At 38.9% G+C, this 19,585-nt stretch overlaps 1 protein-coding gene and 1 long non-coding RNA gene across 2 annotated transcripts in view; both read left to right on the forward strand.

Moving 5' to 3' along the window:
* The first annotated feature begins 101 nt into the window (after window positions 1-101).
* LOC141571003 (uncharacterized) lies at window positions 102-8,983 on the forward strand. The gene is made up of 3 exons (XR_012495453.1): window positions 102-318; window positions 6,678-6,812; window positions 8,571-8,983. It is a non-coding gene; the product is annotated as an uncharacterized LOC141571003 (long non-coding RNA).
* A 1,286-nt stretch (window positions 8,984-10,269) lies between these two features.
* The window catches only part of UCHL3 (ubiquitin C-terminal hydrolase L3), a 53,131-nt gene continuing 43,815 nt past the window's right edge, over window positions 10,270-19,585 (forward strand). The window contains exons 1-2 of the mRNA XM_019738157.2: window positions 10,270-10,429; window positions 10,544-10,555. Of these exons, the coding sequence (XP_019593716.1) occupies window positions 10,388-10,429; window positions 10,544-10,555 (54 nt within the window). The 5' untranslated portion in view covers window positions 10,270-10,387. The remainder of the gene's footprint in view (window positions 10,430-10,543; window positions 10,556-19,585) is intronic.

Genomic DNA, 19,585 nt, shown 5'->3' on the forward strand with positions numbered 1-19,585 from the left:
TAGTGTAGGTGAAAAGATCCGGAGATTTGGTATATAACCTAAGAAGGGGAAGACATAGTAACTTTAGGATGCCGGCTGCCCCTACTTACGCTGTAGACGTGGACTCTTCCTATTTGGGACTCGACGCCCTCTGCGCGAGCGCGAGCTTCTAGCTGCGGGAGTAATGAATTCTAACGAAATTTGAAAGGGGCTGAAAAACCACGCCTCCTTCGCCGTAGAGGTTTGTCTTGCGACGACGGTGCCTGTGGGAACTATCGTCATCCTATATGACCAGCTTCCGTCCCTAGGATTTACCTCACCGGCCTGGCTGTGAGTAGGGTGAGGACACTTTCCTTTATCCCCAGGCCACTCCAGCTCTCAAGCTAACTACAGCAGTACCTTCCCGTCTGGTCTTCCCACTTCCCTCCTACTCGTCTCAGATCCGTTCTACAGAATATCTAGAGCGATTTTTTTCCCTACCAACTTTTTATTTTGAAAAATTTGGAATTTTTTCAGAGAAGTTGCGAAAATAGTTCAACGAACTTCATCTGGATTCACTTAACATTTTTACACATTTACTTTAACTCTAGCTACATACATAGTAATGCTGACACATTATCCCTACATACTTGAACATGTATCTCCTAAGAACAACGGCATTCTCCTTAAAAAATCACAATACAACTGTCACACTCAAATTTAGTATTTATAAATATTATTTAATACAGGTGCCGAATTCAAATTTCCTCAGTTCTTTAAATTTTAGTTTCCTCAATATTTTAAAAAATTGTCCCTACCCCACCCACCACCGGAATCTCATCAAGAACCACCTGTTAAATGTAGTTATCTTGTCTCCTTAGTCACCTCAAATGTAGAACCGCGTTTGTGAAATGTCAGGATTGCACTGGTTCCTCACTGGAGACTCTGGAGGAGAATCTGCTTTCAGGTTGTTTGCAGAACTCAGTTCTATGCAGTTCCCATTTCCTTGCTGGCTTTTGGATGGGGTTCTCCGCTTCTGCAGGCCATCTGCATTCCTTGGTCTGTGGCCCTCTTCCTTCATCTTCATTGCTATTAATAGAAGGTCAAGTCCTCCTCACACTTTGAATCACTCTGACCTCCCCTTCTGCATTATCTCTCCTCTGTCTTCTTCTATCACCATATTGCTCTGGCTCCAGTGTGAGAGAGTTCTGTTTCTAAGGTCTCCAATGATGACATTGAGCATACTCATGTAATCCAGGATAACCTTCCTAGCTTCAAGTCCATCACCTTAATTACTCGTATATATGCAAAGTCCCTTCAGAGCAGTATCTAGATTTGTGTTTGATTGAATAACCAGGAGACGAGAATCTTGGAGAGAGGGACATATTTTAAAATTCTGCCTACCACAGACACATTCATCTGATTGTTGGAGAAATACAGTAGTTAATGCGCGTAAAGCCCCTAGGACTGTACCTGGCATGTAGCACTCACAATCTGTGCCCCAAAAATAATCAGGTTATTGGGCCTGATTCAAAGTACTAATTAGCTTGGGAACATAGTCCCTGAATGAATCCAATTATTTCTTTCCTGTGGAAGTGATGAAAAGATAGGGCACAGTGGTGTAGCACGTTGGTCAGTGCATCAGTTCCATTTGCCAGGGAATATTTCTCTGTGGCCCTTAGTTGCCATCAGATTAGGTTCCGTGGGGGGATTGTGCTCCATGAAGGGCTGGATGCACACATACACAGAGGCACATGTGTGCACACACACATACATAAATCTTCGCTATATAAAAAGGCTTCCAAAAAGTGAAACGATATATATTAAAAAGTTGATTTTTGTATTTCTCTGTATTTTTCATGCATTCCATTATTTATTTATTTTTAAATTTAAATTAGACATGAGTGTCCCTTTCCAAAAATCTATTGATCTAATTTGGGGAGAGTAAAATGTCAGTAGTGTTTAAGACAATTTCTGCCAATCCTTTCTGTTGCTCTTATGCTCCTGACATTCCAGCACCACATGTGATCAAGAATTTATTTTTAAGACCTCCATCTCAGAAAAGGTCAGACGTATACAAGCTTCAGACTTGGAAAATACAGAACTTTATGAATAGAGTCAAGAAAAATACCAAAATTAAAGATGTGTAAGCATAACTGTTGTATTTATTTTTATCTGATGACGTGTGTAGGAGGCATAAATCAGAAAATACTTCTGGAGCTCTTACAATAAACCTAGTATTGTCAGATGTGTAGGAGGATGTCCACAGAACTATGGCATGAACTCTGATCTCACAAGAGTTACAGTGTAATGGAGAAAACAAAATTGACACGCTTGAAGCAAGTCATACTTCAATCTAAGCTTCTATGTTAGATTTTTTTTTTCCCAAATGATACAATCCAACTCAAACTAGCCTGAGCAAAATAGCAGAAATTATTTTTTTATAGGGGTGGCCTCTGAAATATAGAGGTGAAGCCAATTTCAGGAATCCCACAGAGTTGTGAGACTTGAAGGGCTAAAGGGCCCCATTTCTGTTTCTCAGTTGTGGTCTGGCCTTCTGTGTGTCTGTTGTCTTTATTGTCTTAGGTTTCTCCATGTTATTCAGGAGAGGTATATGCCACTAGATCTGTGACTACAGCCTATGGTTAATGATTCAAGGAGAAAGAGGAAGTTGCTCTTCTGTCTCAGTTCTCAGAGAGGACCCTTGATATGTCTGCTTGGGTCAGACACCCACTCCTTGGACCAATACTGGGTGTAGGGCGATGCATTAATGTGTTTTCCCCATGTTTCCTGTTGTGGCCACAAGAGGTAGAATTGTGTGATTGGCAAAGTCACTAGCAACAAAAGGCGTGAGAAGATGTACAAAAGGGGTGAGGAGATAAAGGCGAGGATGATGCAACAAAACTTGGACGAAAAGATTCTGGGAAAACAAAAACAATAGATGTCCACCAAACACATTTACTATACTACACTGAACTACACTACACTACACTACACTACATAACCCTACACTATACATGGTGGTGGTAGGCAGAATAATGGCCCCCCCAAGGATGTCAATGTTCAAATCTCCAGAATCTGTGAATATGTCATGTTACATTGCAAGGGAAGATTAAGGTTGCAGATGGAATTAACTTCGCTAATCAGTGGACCTCAAAATAAAGAGATGTTCCTGGATTACCTAGATAGGCCTTAAACGTGGAAGATGGATGGCAGCAGAAGAGTTAGAGTCAGAGAGAATACCAGTGATACAATGTGAGAAAGATTCAGCCAGCCAGGGCTGGCATTGAAGATGGAAGGGGGCCAAGAGCCAAAGAAGGCAGGTGGAGGCTGGAAAAGGAGAAAGAAAATGGATTCTCTCCTATAGATTCCAGAAGGAGCACAGCCCTACCAACACCTTGATTTTAGCCCAGTGAGACTGAATTCAGACTTGTGACCTTCAGACTGTAAGATAATAAATTTGTGTTGTTTGAAGCAACGAAGCCTGTGGTAATTTGTTCCAGCAGCAATAGGAAACTATGGTAGTGGAGGATAACGTGATGTTCTGGAAGCCTTAGAGTCACACAGGTCTAATCTAAATCCGTCTTCTACCACTCAGCTATGTGATTTCAGTAAAGGCAGCCTCTGTGATATCAGCGTTCTAATCTGTGGAAATGGAGCTATTCATATTTGTCTCACAGAGTTTTAATTAAAGGTTAAATGGGAACACATATGAAAGCCCATAGCAAAGTTCCTGAACATAGGAAATACTCGGTAATTACCAGCTCCTATTATCATCATCGTGGTATTCGATCTTCCAAAGAAGCCTTGTAAGTTATCTAGGTTGCACATTATGTCCACTTTAGAGATGAGAAAACTAATGTTTGGGAACGTTAAGCAATATCCCCTAGCTACTAGGTAAAACTTCAAACTCTGGTTTTAATTCATGGTGTGTAACCTAATTTCAGAGAACTCCAGAGAGATTCAGAACTCCCAGAGTGCCTGCTGAAACCCTTCTCAGATACCTTGTGCTAACTGAATGTTCTGTCTGTACTCCAGGCTATTCAAGAATATAAATGATTGTGTGTGTGCTTCTGTGTGTTATGGTGGGGATGGGGGGGCATGGATAGTGGAGGTAATCAAAGGGCAGCATAAGCAAAGTTGCAGAACTAGGAATATAGCAGGGTCACTGATTCTAGAATCATAGAGGTTTTAGAACTTAAAGCAGAGTGCACAAATTCTTAGCCATTGGGCCAAATCTAGCCTACCCACATATTTAAATCAAAACCAAGAAAAGAAAACAAACTATATCAGAAACTGAAAGAGAATGCATTTAGATAGGTTTTACATGTTCCAGTTTTTGTCACTGTCCCCACATTCTTTTTTCATTCCACCTGGCCAGTTCACACAATTACCTGATATCTGCATGACATAGTTTTCAACTTTTGGCTTAAGGGCACCTGACAGAGTGACCTAAGTAGGTTAAGTGTATGGCTTATAGAAACATAGCTAGATTATAGTAGTCACAATTTCTGATCAAGTAGGGAGAATTATTAAGCCATCATTCAGATAGGTGAAGCCAAATTATGTAAGGTTTGGATATGTCCTTAAGTACAGCAAAAAAGCTGTTTAGAGATGGTGGTTTTGCAATGCAATGCAGTCTCAATGCAGATGACTAAATATTAGCAGACATATTGCTAATAAGATATATAACATAAGATAGTATGCATTCACATTGGTGCACCATGAATGAGTTATAGGGACGTGGAGAAACTAATCCCCCTAGCCCTAAGGAAAGCAGTGTGGGGCCTGAGTCTGGAAGATTGCTTGGGCTGGTTAAGACTCTGATGACAATCTTACGTGATTAAATACCACATTTCATCAATTGTTCGCATTGTATTTTTTCACATTTAACATCTCAGAAATTGTACTACACATTGCATCAGATGGCTTCTTACAGTGATGGGTAGCTGGGCAGCAGCTGAGGCTCAGTTGTTCTTGCAGGCACATGCGTGAACTTGGTCATAGCCATTCAACACTTCTATTAAGTTATGGGTGTTGTTGGCTGTATATTACTATATTTAACTGTCATTTAAAATATCTTTTAAAAGATTGTGCTGTGATTTGGCATAATAGAAAGTTAACCAGGTATGGAAATAGGCATGGAAAGAGAACAGTGGGTTGTAAACTTGTAACAGCAAGGCAAATATAGATTATTGGAGGAATGACCAAAATTCCGTTTTATTACAAAGCAACCAAATAATTTACAGTTCCTAGAAAAGATGGAGAGCCTTAAGTAGATAAATCCAAAAGGTTGCTTATTTCAGTTTAAGGTGGGAAAATCATCAAATTTATAAGGATGAGAGAGCAGGTTTTGAGACACAAGTACTTTTGTTAAGACATCAAACAAACATCAATTTGTCAAAAACTTCCCGCTGCTTTTGAATAGGAGCTGTCGAATTTTCATCAGTTGCTGAGAAAATAAAACTGAGTTTAGTCAAGTAGGAAATGGCAACTAATGCTGATATTCTTTGATGACCATAAAATCAATCTGTTAATGTTAAAGTTAATAAACGTGCATGGGTTATATTTTTTATCTGTGTCTTGTGATGGAAAAGGTTGGGAAGCACTGAAATAGCTGATAAATGTTACAGGAGTTTTGAGCAAGAATTTGAGGATGGATGGAGGATGAAAACACTGTGAAACAATAGCCAATAACCTCAAAAATGTTCAAACTTATTAGTGATCAATGAAAATAAAATGAAATATCTCGACCTCCCACTGAGTTCCAGGGTTTCTTCCTCTTGCAGGCTCCTCATGCTCCTCAGTCTTACCTCCTTTTATTTTCCCCCTCATTCTCTCCCTCTCTTTTTCTTCCACTTTCCTTCCCTCCTTCTCCAGCCCTCTTTACACTCTTGTCTCATGAAGCGATCTGCTGTTGCCTGTCCTCCCTCTGTTGCTGATGTCCTTGGTCTCAGTCTCCAATCTAAGCAGCTCATCGATGGTGCAAAATTTTTCTGAATAGACAGTTCATTCCTAAGAGGAATTGTGGCACTGCTGTTGCAACGATACTTTTTCCACCTTGTTAGTACTGTACTTACAAAATTTATAGGATATATAATGTAAAGACTACATTAAAGACTCCCAATTCTCTATTAAACTTCGACTTATTTCAGAACACATTTATTTTAAAATCACTGTCCTATATACAAGAAATGTTTAACTGTTGGCCCATAATAGAGGCAGATTTGTTCCCAGAGTAATTTACCGATTATTTACTTCTTTTTAGCCTTCTCCAATCCCCCGATTTCTGTGTACCATTCCCTGGCTTGTCAGCATCATGCTGCTCTTGCCTCTGTCCTGCTTTGTAAACAAGCCTAGATCTGGCTGCAGGAAATCTAGGCTGACGTCCCATTCTGCCACTTGTGCCACTTTGGGAAACACCTTCAAGTCTCCAAGCCACAGTTACCTTGTTTGAAATATGGTGAAAAGTGTATCTCACCTGCTTACTTTTCAGACTATAGTGAGGATCAAATAAATATATGAGGAATATCAAAATTTCTATTACGTGTAAAAACCTGAATCAAGTGTGAATATATATGATTGTTTCATTGTTAAAACATCTCATTTAGTTAACATCATTAAAAGGTTCATTAACAAATTAAAGTTGCATTAACATGTACATTTAAAAAAAATTTTGGAGGTACTCGTAAAACTCCACTTTTGTATTTGGGCATCAGAATTTTGTGGGCTCCTTTCGGCAGTGACCCAGGCAGTGGAGTCCCCAAGCGGCGGCGCTGTTCCTGCGGGGTCCGCACAGCGAATTGCGGGGCGAGAATCTCCCGCAGCGGCGGCGGCACTGCGGCCTGACCCTGGTGAGTACGGCTCGGCGACAGTGGCCCGAACCCGACCCGGATGCGGGGACCTGGCCCCGCGGAGCCTCGCAATCCCGGCCCAGGCTACGAAATTTTTTAAAAAGGAAACACAGAAAAAGAATTTTGGGCAGGCATAGCCATTAGCGGATACTCCTTTTAATTCGAACATTTAAATTTCTGTCAGGTATAGCAATTCGCTTTTGCTATGTAAAATGGAAATGAAAAAGCCCACACGTCCCCAATGTCATACTCCGGGCAGACATTTATTTAGCTTACGTGTCTTGGGGCTTAGCTGTGGGTTGGCGGTTCTAGACTAGGCTCAGCCCAGGTGGTTCGGCTGTGCTCCCTGTGTCTCTGTTCCTGGGACCAGCGTGCGAGCACAAGCACACTTTTCTATGGTAGAAGTGCAAGACAGCAAGCAGAAACACAAGCTCCCAGACTTGAAACTGGTGCACCGTGCTTTCTGCCCCATTTTATTGACCAAAACAAGTCGCCTGGCTGAACTCAGTGTCAGAGTTGGGAAATGTACAGTTGATTCTCATTATTTGTGATAGGTATGATCTAAAGTCTCACCATGAGCACTGAATTAGTAAATACTGAATCATTGCTCCCAGGAGAAATACAAGTTAGGTTTCTGGGCGCCTCTGGTCACACTTACATCAACAGATCAATACACAACCTTGTTTTATGAGTTTCTGTTTAAAGACTCCTCACTTAACATATATTATTGATTCATCAATATTGAACTCACTGTCAACAGCACCATAACTCATGCCTGAAGGAATTTATCTAACCCACGTATTTTCTCTATGAGGCACATCACAGCCTTACTGCACTTAGAAACACTAGATAACACATCAGCACAATGCTTAGGCCATATATATATACAATGACATCACCAAAAAAAGCACAATAATGTGGCACTAAATAGACTGCAAAAAGAACACTTGTTTCCAGCATGAGACCTGAAGCAAGAAGGTAGAGCAGCATTGCCTGGTTGAGTTCAGCTGGGAATTCAAGTTTTTTGCCACTCCTTCACTCATGTCTGCGAATGACCGCAAAAATGACATGAGTGTTGATTTTCGGTTATTGATTTATTACCAAATAAATGTTAGTAAGTAGGCAAATTCAAAATTCAGAATCGACACTACTTTGAATAATGAGTATCGACACTACTTTGCCCCTTAAGTGGGATAAACTTCAAAGTTACGAGGATATGGCAAAGGATGTGGATAAAGTGAGGGTTTAAAAATTGGGGCCAACGTGGAATCTTGGGCCCCATCTCAGATTTATTGAATCAAAATCTGCATTTCAAATTTCCCAGATATTTGTATACACATTCAACTTTGAAAAGCACTGCCCTCAGATGATGGTAGGTACATCCATGCCAGGCGGTGGTGGTGGGGGTGAGGGTGGTGGTGGTGGTGGCAGTTAAACCCTATGAAGATTAGGGACCTACTACATTAATAAGGTTTATATGGGTCCAAAAGTCTGGGAGCATCCTGGGACAACCTCTCTAAGGTGAAGACAAAGTTATTGAGCCTTGCATTTCCTATTAATTGGGAAGAGATAGAGCACTTGGTGGGTCTCTTTAGCTCTCGGTGACAGCATATGCCACATTGGAAAACAGTTACAACACTTTCATTGGGTGACATGGACAGCTGTCAGTTTGAGTGGGTCTCTGAGCCAGAGAGTGTTATGTAGCAGGTCCAAGCTGAAATGAAAACTTCCTTGCTGTTTGGCTCTATGTCTCCGCAGATCCAGGGGTGCTCGAGATGTCCGTGATGGATAAGGATGCTGTGTGGAGTCTTAGGCAAGCCCTCACAGGAGAGTCACAGTGCAGAACTTTAAAGCCCTGGAGCAAGGCCATTCCTCTGACAGCAAGTCATTTGAAAAACAGCTCCTGGCCTGCCACGGAGAGCCTGGCCGTGCAACTTAAGTATTATGCAACTACAGCTGCCCATCAGGAGCTGGACATTTCAGATTTGCCAAATCACAGTTGAGTGGGGATAGCAGCAAGCTATCACATAGATAAGGAAAAGAGGAGTCAGGGATTGGAAATTCCTTGGAGGTCAAAGAACAGTGGCCAGAAAAACATGAGTGGGAGAGTTAGAAGTTTCCCAAGAAAGGCAAGCTCACCATAATAAAATAAACTTTTTCTCACTCTCTAACTCCTGCTCTCTCTGAATGTCCTTTATTGGGTGCAGAATCGTAATATACACTCTACCCCAGGACAAAACTTTGGAGTTACCATTGACAATTCCTGCTCAGCAAAGGGAACCCCTTTAAAATAGTGTCTCTTTAATCTGTGCCTGCCTCTCTGTCTCCATGGCTACTACCTTAATTAAGTATGTCGTCATTTCACTCTTGCAAGTTCTCTACATTATTGACAAATGGTGTTTCTGTATGTCTGATTATTCCATTCATTCCTCAAATACTTATTGAGCATCTACTATGTATCAGGCACCGGGTTAGGCTGTGGGGAAACAATGTGAAGAATTTAAAAAGCTGCTGCTGCGGGCCTCATGGAATTGACAGTCTGGTGGATGAGACATATGAAAATCATGCTTAAAATCCTTCAATGATTCCCTGCTGTTTTCAAGATGAAGCCCAAATATCTCAACTGGCTTGTCCCTGCTTATCTCTCCAGCATCACCTCTAACCTCTGCCTTTCCATCTTTCAGGTTCTGCTGTCACCATGCATATTTTCTTCAGGTCACCTGCACGGCTAACGTCAATCTCTGTTAAGGGTTCACTCCAGCTGTCCACACTCCTCAGGAATCCTTCTGGACACTCCCTTCTTCCTTCAGCTACTCTTCGTGTCACTCCACCACACTTCATGCTACACTACCACATATGTATCACTTTATTATTCTTCGTTCTTTTGTCCACCCAACACTCAGTATAACGTCTGATTCCTAATAGGCATTTGACATTTTTTTTTGTCAAATGTAACTGAGTAGATATATAGAAATGCCCCACCCCCCTACCCCCACTCCGGCCCTCTGCAATAGCAGACCAGACAAGGTCAACGCATCACTTCTGCACCTTGACAAAGGAGCTTCTGGGGCACAACTCCCAGGCGTCCTCTGGCCTCGAGACCTTCAGATGGACAGCTACCGTGTCCCTTACTTCTCAGAATGAGACTCAGTAGTGCGCCCCCTATCGCCTCCGACTGACGCTGCAGGAATGGGGGGCGCCAGCGAGCACGCGGTCCTAGACCAGCTCAAGGCGCATGCGAGCACGGGAGAGCTCGGCCCGGATCGGAAGAGTCCAAGCGTGAGGGGGAGCGAGCTGCAGATTCATATACTTTTTTTACCTACTGCAACAGGGAGGTGGCTCTTATTCTTTTTCTCTCCAAGTGTATCTTAATTTAAAATGTAAAGCTTTATATATGGCCTTGCAGGGAACGCGAAAGGGGCTAAAGTGTTTTCAAGTTCGTCTCTTGTCCTTCAGCACCCCTCCCGAGGGGCGGTGGGGTGGAAGATCCCAGGTCAAGGCGCGCGGGGGCGGAAGCGGCCGCGGCTGCGACGGCGACGGCTGTCAGAGCTGCAGAGTGGCCCGGCGGAGCTGCCATGGAGCGTCAGCGCTGGCTGCCGCTGGAGGCCAATCCCGAGGTGAGAGCAGCTCTAATCTCGGCCTGGGGCCGCGGGCAGGGGAGAAGGAACCGGGTTGATGGAGCTAGTTCAAGGCAGTCTGTCTCTAAATCCTGTTCTCTGTTTCGTTTCCAGGTCACCAACCAGGTGAGTGAAGTGCCTTGTCGCTCGAGACCCTGGAGTTCTCTCTGGCCATCTACACCTCCACGCTCCCTAAGAGTCTGGGATTTAATTCCCGGGCGGTCCCTCTTGCGAGTGTTCCCATTTTACGGCTGTGCCTCTCCCACCTGGCTCCTGAAGATGCTCCCAGCTGTCTCAGCCCTTCCCTATGGTCCCATTCCTCCGTCATCACCTTTTCTGGGGTTTCGGGGTTTCAGAGATTTCACTCTGTATCCCTATTGCTCATTTCCTCTTTCTTTTGCTTCCTGCACGTGCAGATTCCATAATTTTCCCACCCCTGTACCTCCTGGGTGACTAATTTGCCTACACTACCTGACTCCAAGCTTTATAAACTCGCCCACCCAGTCCTTGTAATTTCATCTACCGCCTGCACTATGAAATCATCTTCTCTTGCCCCATCAAGTCACTTCCCTTCCCCGTCACGCCCCCTTTCTCTTCCAGTTTCATAAAACTGGAATTTAATTGCTTTCATAACATAGAAAGCTCAGTATAATAGTTCCCACACTATTCTTTGCCACATACAACCCTTAAAGTTCGCCTGTGTATTGTACGTTGGAGTTTAAGGAGGGGAGAGGGCTCCTCGATTAAAAGAACCAATGCTACCAGGTATAAACTTTTGATTTGCTCAGGTGTATTTTGTCTTACATGGTCAACAGCTAGTTTGCTTTTCACTGCCCTCTTAGTTTATTATATGATACAATTCCCCCCACCACCACCACCACATCTTTCTTCTCCATCACTAAGGAATATCGATTCATCACGTACTTAATTGCCTTTTGGTTTTCAAAGCTTGTAGAAAATTCTTTATATAAGAAAGTAGATAGAAATACTTGAATGTTGGCAGCAAAACCTTTGTCTTTTTATTCAGGTTTACTATGTGCTTTTGAAATGACTTATTTCTTATCTATTTATAATGTAGAAAAAAAATAGGAAAAGCTCAAAGCCCAACATATATCTTTTATTCTTACGGTAGCATTTCCTATTGATGTTAATTTTCTTTTGTTTTACCCCCTTTGAAATTTGCTGTTCATTTTTTTTTCCTATCATACTTTGAGCACTTTGTAAAGTGAGAATAATCATCAGGCTGAAAGTCAGTATTTACAATTTCTAATTTAATGCCCTAGAAAAGAAGCATATTTCTCTCAGACTTAATCCAAGACTATTTTAACACTTTTTTTAAAGGTGTTTTTTTTTTAAAGCTTTATTTATTTTAAATGTGTTTTTCCAGGACCCATCAGCTCCAAGTCAAGTAGTTGTTTCAATCTAGTTGTGGAGGGTGCAGCTCAAAGTGGCCCATGTGGGAATCGAAACGGCGACCTTGGTGTTACCAGCACTGAGCTCTAACCAACTGAGCTAACTGGCCACCCCTATTTTTACACCTTTTGTGAAAAATCAGTTTACCATATATCTGGAGAGTGTTTGGTTTTGTTGATCTATGTATCTGTTCTTTCATCAGTACCACACAGTTTTGATTACTGTAGTTTTATACTAAGTCTTGAAATTAAATAGTATGTATCCTCCAACTTTGTTCTTATTTTTCAAAATTGTTTAGCCTATTTTAGTTACTTTACCTTTCTATGTAAATTTTAGAATCAGCTTGGCGATTTCTACAAAAAGTCCTATTTGACTTGATGGTGAATGTGTGCATAACTTGACAGCTTCATTTTGGGGAAAATTAGCATCTTAACAATACTGAGTCTTGCAAGCCATGAAGATGGTACATCTCATCATTTACTTTGATTTGTTTCAACAGTGTTTTGTTTCAGTGTGTAGATCTTGCACATATTTTGTTAGATTTATACCTAAGTAGTGATTTGGGAGGCTATTGTAAATGATAACAGTTTTAAAGTCTTAATTTCTAATTGTCCATTGCTATATATAGAAATACTGATTTTTATATGTTGACTTTGTATCCTGCTGCTTGCTGAATTTACCTATTATAATGGCTTTTTGTTTTAGATGCTTGGGATTTTCTATATAGACAATCGTATCTCTGTGAATAGACTGTTTTACTTCTTTTCGATTTGTATGCATTTTCTTTCTTTCTTTTTTTTCTTTGCACTGGTTAGGACCTTCAACACGACATTGAATAGCATGGAGATTTCCAGATGTTAGAGGGAAAACATTTGATCTTTCCTCATTAGAGATGTTAGTTGTAGGGTTTTGGTAGATGCTTTTTATAAGGCAAAGAAAGTTCCCTTCTTTTCCTAGTTTGATAAGAGTTTTTATCATGTATCAGTGTTGAATTTTCTCAAATGACTTTTCTGCATCTTTTGAGATGATCATTTAAGGAAGAAATAATATCAGTTATACATTAATGTAGACGAGGGGGGATACTTCTCAACCCATTTTATGGTCAGCATTACCAGACAAAACATAATTACAAAAACTGAAGACCAACATCCCTCATGAACATAGATGGAAATATCCTCAACAAAATATTAGCAAAGACAATGCAGCAGTATATAAAAACGATAACATGTCATGACCAAGAACAGTGTTTCCTGGTATTGTAAAGTTGGTATACCATTCAAAAGTCAATCAGTATAATTAACTATCTTAACAGACTAGAGAATAAAACTATTTTTAGATAACATTTGTTTTAATAAGATATATTACTAGAAAATTATGTTGTGTGATTCAGCTATTATTGGATCTTGTTCCTAGGTAATCTTGATAAACTTAAATAAATTCACTTATTCACATTAATTAAATAATTTTTGGGGGCATCATTTTTAATATCAACTATCTGAGCAGAAAGTGGTTACACTTTGGGATTAAAACATTCATGCTTTTCTGCTTTTCAGTCCAGTGGGAAGAGACAAACAAATAATCAGCAATTGTTACAGGTGTAATGAAAAAAAATTAACAGGGTATTGTGATGGAGACCATTAGGGAAAACAACAGGTTGGATGGTAACAGGAGGCCATTCTGAGGTGCCATAAACAGAGAAGAGATGTTATTAGTATATGATTGTATACCATTTCTGGCATGCTTTGTTGTGGTTCAGTTTTAAAATAATTTATAAGAGAAGTGATGTACTTTTAGTGGGAGAATGGGCAAGTATCTAGGAAGTGATTAATTTTAATGAAAATTTTTGTGGTTGTTTCTTAATTCTCAATGTGTTAGAACCAAGAATAGAAAATGAATAGAAATTTGATTAACTGACTTAGAATTGGAGAATTAAGGCACAGATAAACCCTAACAACAGTATCCATCCCCACCATCTCTTATTTCCTCAAATTAATGAATAGTAGCCTTTTACTTATCTTCACAGTCTTACAATTTGGCAGCTGCATGTGTTGTACTTTCAGTTTGAGCAAATACAGTTTTTGCTCTAATGATGCCTACTTTGTATAAGAATGATCAACACATGTCTACTATATGCAGATCATTGTTAATTGCTAGACATTAAATAGTAACCATATGACTCAGTAGACGTGGTAAGCAATGATTTATTTTGTTGGTTAATATGCTGTCAGTCCCTTCTAAGGATGTTTTGTCATGCTACAGGTAGGACTTACCTAGAATAAAAATCAGTGAAGTGCACGATGGGATTTATAGATGATGTAATACAGAATTGTATACCTGAAATCTATGTAATTTTACTAACAATTGTCACTCCAATAAATTAAAAAAAAAATCAGTGACGTGATAGAAAAATTTTATTTAAAAATATTAAGCTCTTTTATTTACAATATTTTTAAAGGGGTAGTAGGAGCTTGTAGCTGATTGAAAGTAACCTATAATTAAGCATCAAGAATTATAACTTTTAAAAAAGTACAGTTTCTGATATGGGCAATCATAACATTTCTTTTTATGACGACATTAGATTTTCATCCTGATTATGTTTTGTGATTTGAGCATAGTACAGCCACATTACGTATATTTTTAAATATTGTTGTATTTTAGAACCAGTTAATTTTTGGAATTCCTGAAAGGATATGGAATTCCCCTAGAAGTATTCCTAATTGATTTTACTGAAGAGGCAAAATATTTTCTAGCATAATGTGTAATGTCCAAAGGAAACTAAATTTAACGTAACTATTGTATTTAGCTTAGATATTTAGAGTTGAAAAATGAATTAGAGATCATCTGCTGGATTATTGCCATAAACATACAAAAATTCTCCAGTGTATCTCATTGTAAGAAAAACAGCCTATTACTCTGTTTTCCTCTAGCTACTACTGTCTCATTCTGTTTTACTTCTTTGTAAATTTTTCACAACTAATTGTCCACAGGAACTGTTGCTACTGTCTCATCTCTGTTTTCTTTTTTCCTATATTCACTTATGTCTAGCTTGCTTCTATCCTCACCATTTCATAGTAACTACTTTTGTCAAGTTTACTAGTCATAGCTTTGCCGAATCCATTGGTCACTTTCTGTTAACATATTTCTTGACCTCTCAGCAACATTTGGTAGAGTAGCCCGCCCCATCCTTCTTGAAACATCTTTTCTTGGCTTCAGTGATAATTCTGGCTTTCCCCCTTTTTCTTTGACTGCTTCTCAGATTCGCCTTTGCTGGATCTCTTCTCCCTTCCATCTTCTATGTACATTCTCTCCCGAGTGATGTTTTCTGTTGTATAGCATTAATGCTATCAATTGTCACATAATTGATCCCATGTTCCTCTAAGCTCTGACTTCTCCACCAAATTGGAAATCTGTATATTCAACTACATCTTTGTTATCACTAATTGGATGTCTTGTAGATACCTTAAACTTAACATGGCTGGAAAAGAAATCTGGATTTTATCCTCCCACTTCTCCAAAGGTGTTTCTTTCCCAGTCTTCCAAGGGCACTGCCATTTATTGAATGCCCAAGTCAGTGGCATTAGTTCTACTTTACAACTGTGCTACTTTGGAAAGGCTGTACTGTATTGATTTGATTTCTTGGATTAGTATCTCTGCTCTAAGACTATGGGCAGTTGCCTAAACTCTCTGTACCTCCGTTACTTAGTTTCTTATAATCTCTCATGATCTTATAAAATTGTTGTAAGGATTAAATAAATGACTACATGTAAAATATGTAGAACAATTTCTAGAGCAAAACATGCACTCTGTGAATGTTAGCTTTTAAAAATATTCTTTTCCCCTAACTTCTAAGATCCAATTGATCTGCAACTGTTACAGACTTTTCTTTCAAATTCTGTTCCAAATCTGGCCGTTCTCCCCATTTCTATTAGTACAACCCAAGCCACCATCCTTCCTTAGTTTGGACAACTTCAGTAGCTTCCTAACTAGTTTTGCTGCTTCTCCCTTTTCCTCCCCAACATCTATTCTCTATGTACACCCGAAGTGGTTTTATTAAAATGCAAATCACATCTTATGTCTCCCTGCTTGAAACACTCAAAATGATCTTCCACTGCTTGTCCTTCGAATACAGTTCAAACTTCTTACTGTGGCTTGATGAGGAGGTGCTGCCGCTTCCACCCCACTCATGCCGAGCTGCAGTCTTGGAACGCCAAACCTGTTCCTGCTTCAGAGTCTTTGCGGTTGCCCATTTTTTGTTTGAATCATTCTGATCCGGGTTGTTTCACGGCTGGTTCTTTCTTGTCATTTGTTCCTTAACTTCAAGTCACCTCAGTTAGTCTTTCTTTGATTATGCGGCTAGAGTTCCTCCCCACCCCTGGAACCTGCACTGACATCAGGTCTTGTTTTATTTTCTTCATAATACTTACCAGGTTATGAAATGATCTCAGGTGTTTACTTGTTTATTGTGTGTATCCTGCCACCACAGCGTAAGTTCTATGTGGGCAAGGACATGTCTGAAGTATGGTGCGTGGCCCACAGCGTGCTCTCAACAAATAGTTATTGAATGGAAGAATGAATAAACCTTATATAACGGCTTTCCTGCTCCAGAAAATCTTTCTCAAAATTATCTTTAATGTGGTCATGAATCTTGTACTTGAAAATTTCAATGAGCAGTATTCTACTTCATAAAGTGGTTTAATTTTTTTTATTTTAATAATGAGAATAATATGCAGTATGATTAGAAGAATTACATTTATATTTCTGCTGAAAGCAAATCTGCTTTCTTGTAACTTCTTCCAGTTGCTCATCCGTCTTCCCTTTGAAACCATACGGAGTAAATCTAATGGCTCTTCCATGATATTCCTAAGAATATCTGGCGATGGGATCATAATAATTTAGTCTCTGAACAGATTGTCCAGCTGTGACATCTTCCAAAACCTTCTCATTCCTGATTGCCTTTCTTGACTTTGCTTCTGTTTATCATTGTTCTTCATAAAGTAGGCCTCCCAGAGATGATTTCATAATCCACTTGGAAAATGTGTGTTGAATGTAGTGGGTGAAAAGAATATTCTGGGTGATACTGCCTTTAAAGCAGACCAGTGCTGCACCACTTTGGTTGACAATTGTGTAGTCAGTCCATTGAGCCTGCAAGGAAGTGAACGTCCTTTTTCCTTAATCCCCGCATTAGATGTTTTCATATTTCCCTCTTCTGTACTAAAATAATTTCAGTTTTATTTTTCACTTAATCTCTATTAAAATTCATTTTGCTGGTTTCCAGTCTTTAAAAACCGTCATTTTCTCATTTAAGTATTAGTTATTCTCCTAGTTCTTCATCTAGCAGTTACTACTAGTATACTTTTAATAGTTACAATATCAAACAATTACTAAATAAGTATAATTTCTGTCCTAACCCAGATCATTAATAAAGTAGTAACAAGGCAGAAACTAGGCCTTGTTACTACTGCTCAGGCCATTAAAGACCAGAGAAAGTGGCTTTAGAACAATTGACAAGAAAATGAATTTTCTTTTTTTAATTTATAAAGTCAGAATTTTTCTTATTTGACTGTCACCTAAAGAATGAGGAATTCATTATAAATTAAGGGCAGAGAATAACAGTTTTTCAGATCGAGAACTCCAGTGTATAGCTAAAAACCTGGAGAGAAGAGCTGGTTATAGACCCTTTGAGAACTCGAAGAGTTAGTTCATTGTGGCTAAAGTTAGAGAACAAGGTACAGAAAAGATACTTCAAGCAGTGAGAGGTGAGGCTGGAAAAGTAGATAAGTACCAGAGCATCCAGAACTTTGCATGTGGGTTCTGGCTCTGTTGCCTTGAAAAACCACATAAACCCCGGACTTGGTTTTCTCATTGGTGATGGATATAATGAAACCTATCTTCCCAGTTGTCAAAAAGAAGTACATTGAAACTCCTCACACGGTTTCTGATACATGCTACTCTTAAGTATTTACAAATAACTTTTTCTTTGTTTGGTGGAAAATTTATCATTGGCCATTGAATAAAAAGGATCAGTTGACCAAGGATCTTTTGGAGGCACATATTCTACCTTACTAATTATTTTTATTGATTGGCCAAAATTTTAAAGACAGTGTGATAATTTAGTGAGCTAGTCAGTCAGAATTTTTTGTTATTTTATTACCAGGTGTTTAGAAGAGCCAGATGACTGGTATTACGGGTTATAAGTCCCTTTATTCTTTTTTGTGCAAACAGGATTCTTCTAATTGTGTAGAGATGGCTTTGCACATCTATATATAGAATACTTTTCTTTGTGATTGTCTGAAGATATTTTTTTGGGGTGGTATAGTTTTAAGACTTATTTTGGGTTTTCTCCCAGTTTTAAAGATTTAAATGAAATACACATGTGGATCAGTTCTATAGATTTGTAACTTAGAAACTACATATAACTATTGTAAAAATAACACTTTTAAAAAATACTGGAAAATAAAAAGTTGAGATCACTCTACCCAATCTAACTGCTGTTAATATTTTAGAACATTTCCTCCTACTTTCTTTTTGCATATGATCATCAAACCCACAGATGGGCTTTTTTTTTTTTTTTTTTTTTAAATTATAAAAGCAGGACACCTTTATGATTTTTTAAAAAGTGAGAGGTAAAAGTTGAAGACCTTCTACCCCATCCTTTCTCCACTTCCCAGCGGTAGTTACTATTAGTAGCTGCTTTATTCTTTTTATTCATCTGGTGACTTCCTGTGTGAGTCTGACTCAACAATCTGGAGTCAGAGGATGCCGCCAATGTATTTAATAGATATTAATTTCATTGTACTTCTTTGTATGAGTGTCATTTGCTTGGTGATACGAGTCAAAAGTTAAGGAAAAGTATGATTTCAGTTAAAATTTATTCAATTTCATATTTAATTTAATCTGCTATTTAGCCATTGTGTCCTCAGTTTGATACTAATCAGTCTCACTACACTTGCTGCGTTTGGAGCTTGGTACCTTTTAGACTTGTTAGCTTTGGCTGACATGGAGTAAATTTACACGTTTGACTTCAAGGTAACTTAGCAGTTTTGTCCAGACTGTTTTTTCACTAAAATGTTTAACTGCTATTTTTTGTTTTTTCTGCTCCTTTTCTTCTATTGTCTGAAACTTATTTTGTGATGGTGCACTTTTAAAAATCATCAGCTTCATTCAGTACAGATATTTGTTAAGAATTTATTGTGACATTGACTTCATTCTCATTATTATTTTATTTTTTTATTTTTCCTCTCTGCAAAAGATTAGGGTCTGACATTTTATTTTCCAATGAAATCTAAAGAGTTTCGAAAAACCACTATTCTTTTGTTAGTTGTTTTGCCAGATATAAGAAAGGCACAATGAAGTTGAGTAGGTTTCATTGTGTACTTGAGGTCAGAAAGCCATAGTTTACTTCTTACATCAAGCATTCTTTGGTGTTCAGACAAGTCACTTGGACTTTTTTGGCTTTATATGCTCTTTGCTTATTGATATAATTTGTGATATCTATCTATCTGTGTATTTAATAATCTACCTACCTACGCACCTTTAAACCTCAGCATCATTTTTGGTTAAGTAGGACAAACTGTGTTGGTTTTCTATTAAAAGAATTCTTTATTTACCAGAACTTAGATGTATCTCATTGAGAATCAAGTGTGGAAATTAATTTAACATATCAATCAAGCCAAGTTGTTTTATGTGTTTGGTTAAGTTCTGGCTTATTATGCTCAATCCCAAAATAATGAATTTTGTAAAAAA

This window comes from Rhinolophus sinicus, linkage group LG04 (assembly GCF_036562045.2).
Source record: "Rhinolophus sinicus isolate RSC01 linkage group LG04, ASM3656204v1, whole genome shotgun sequence".
NCBI lineage: Eukaryota > Metazoa > Chordata > Mammalia > Chiroptera > Rhinolophidae > Rhinolophus > Rhinolophus sinicus.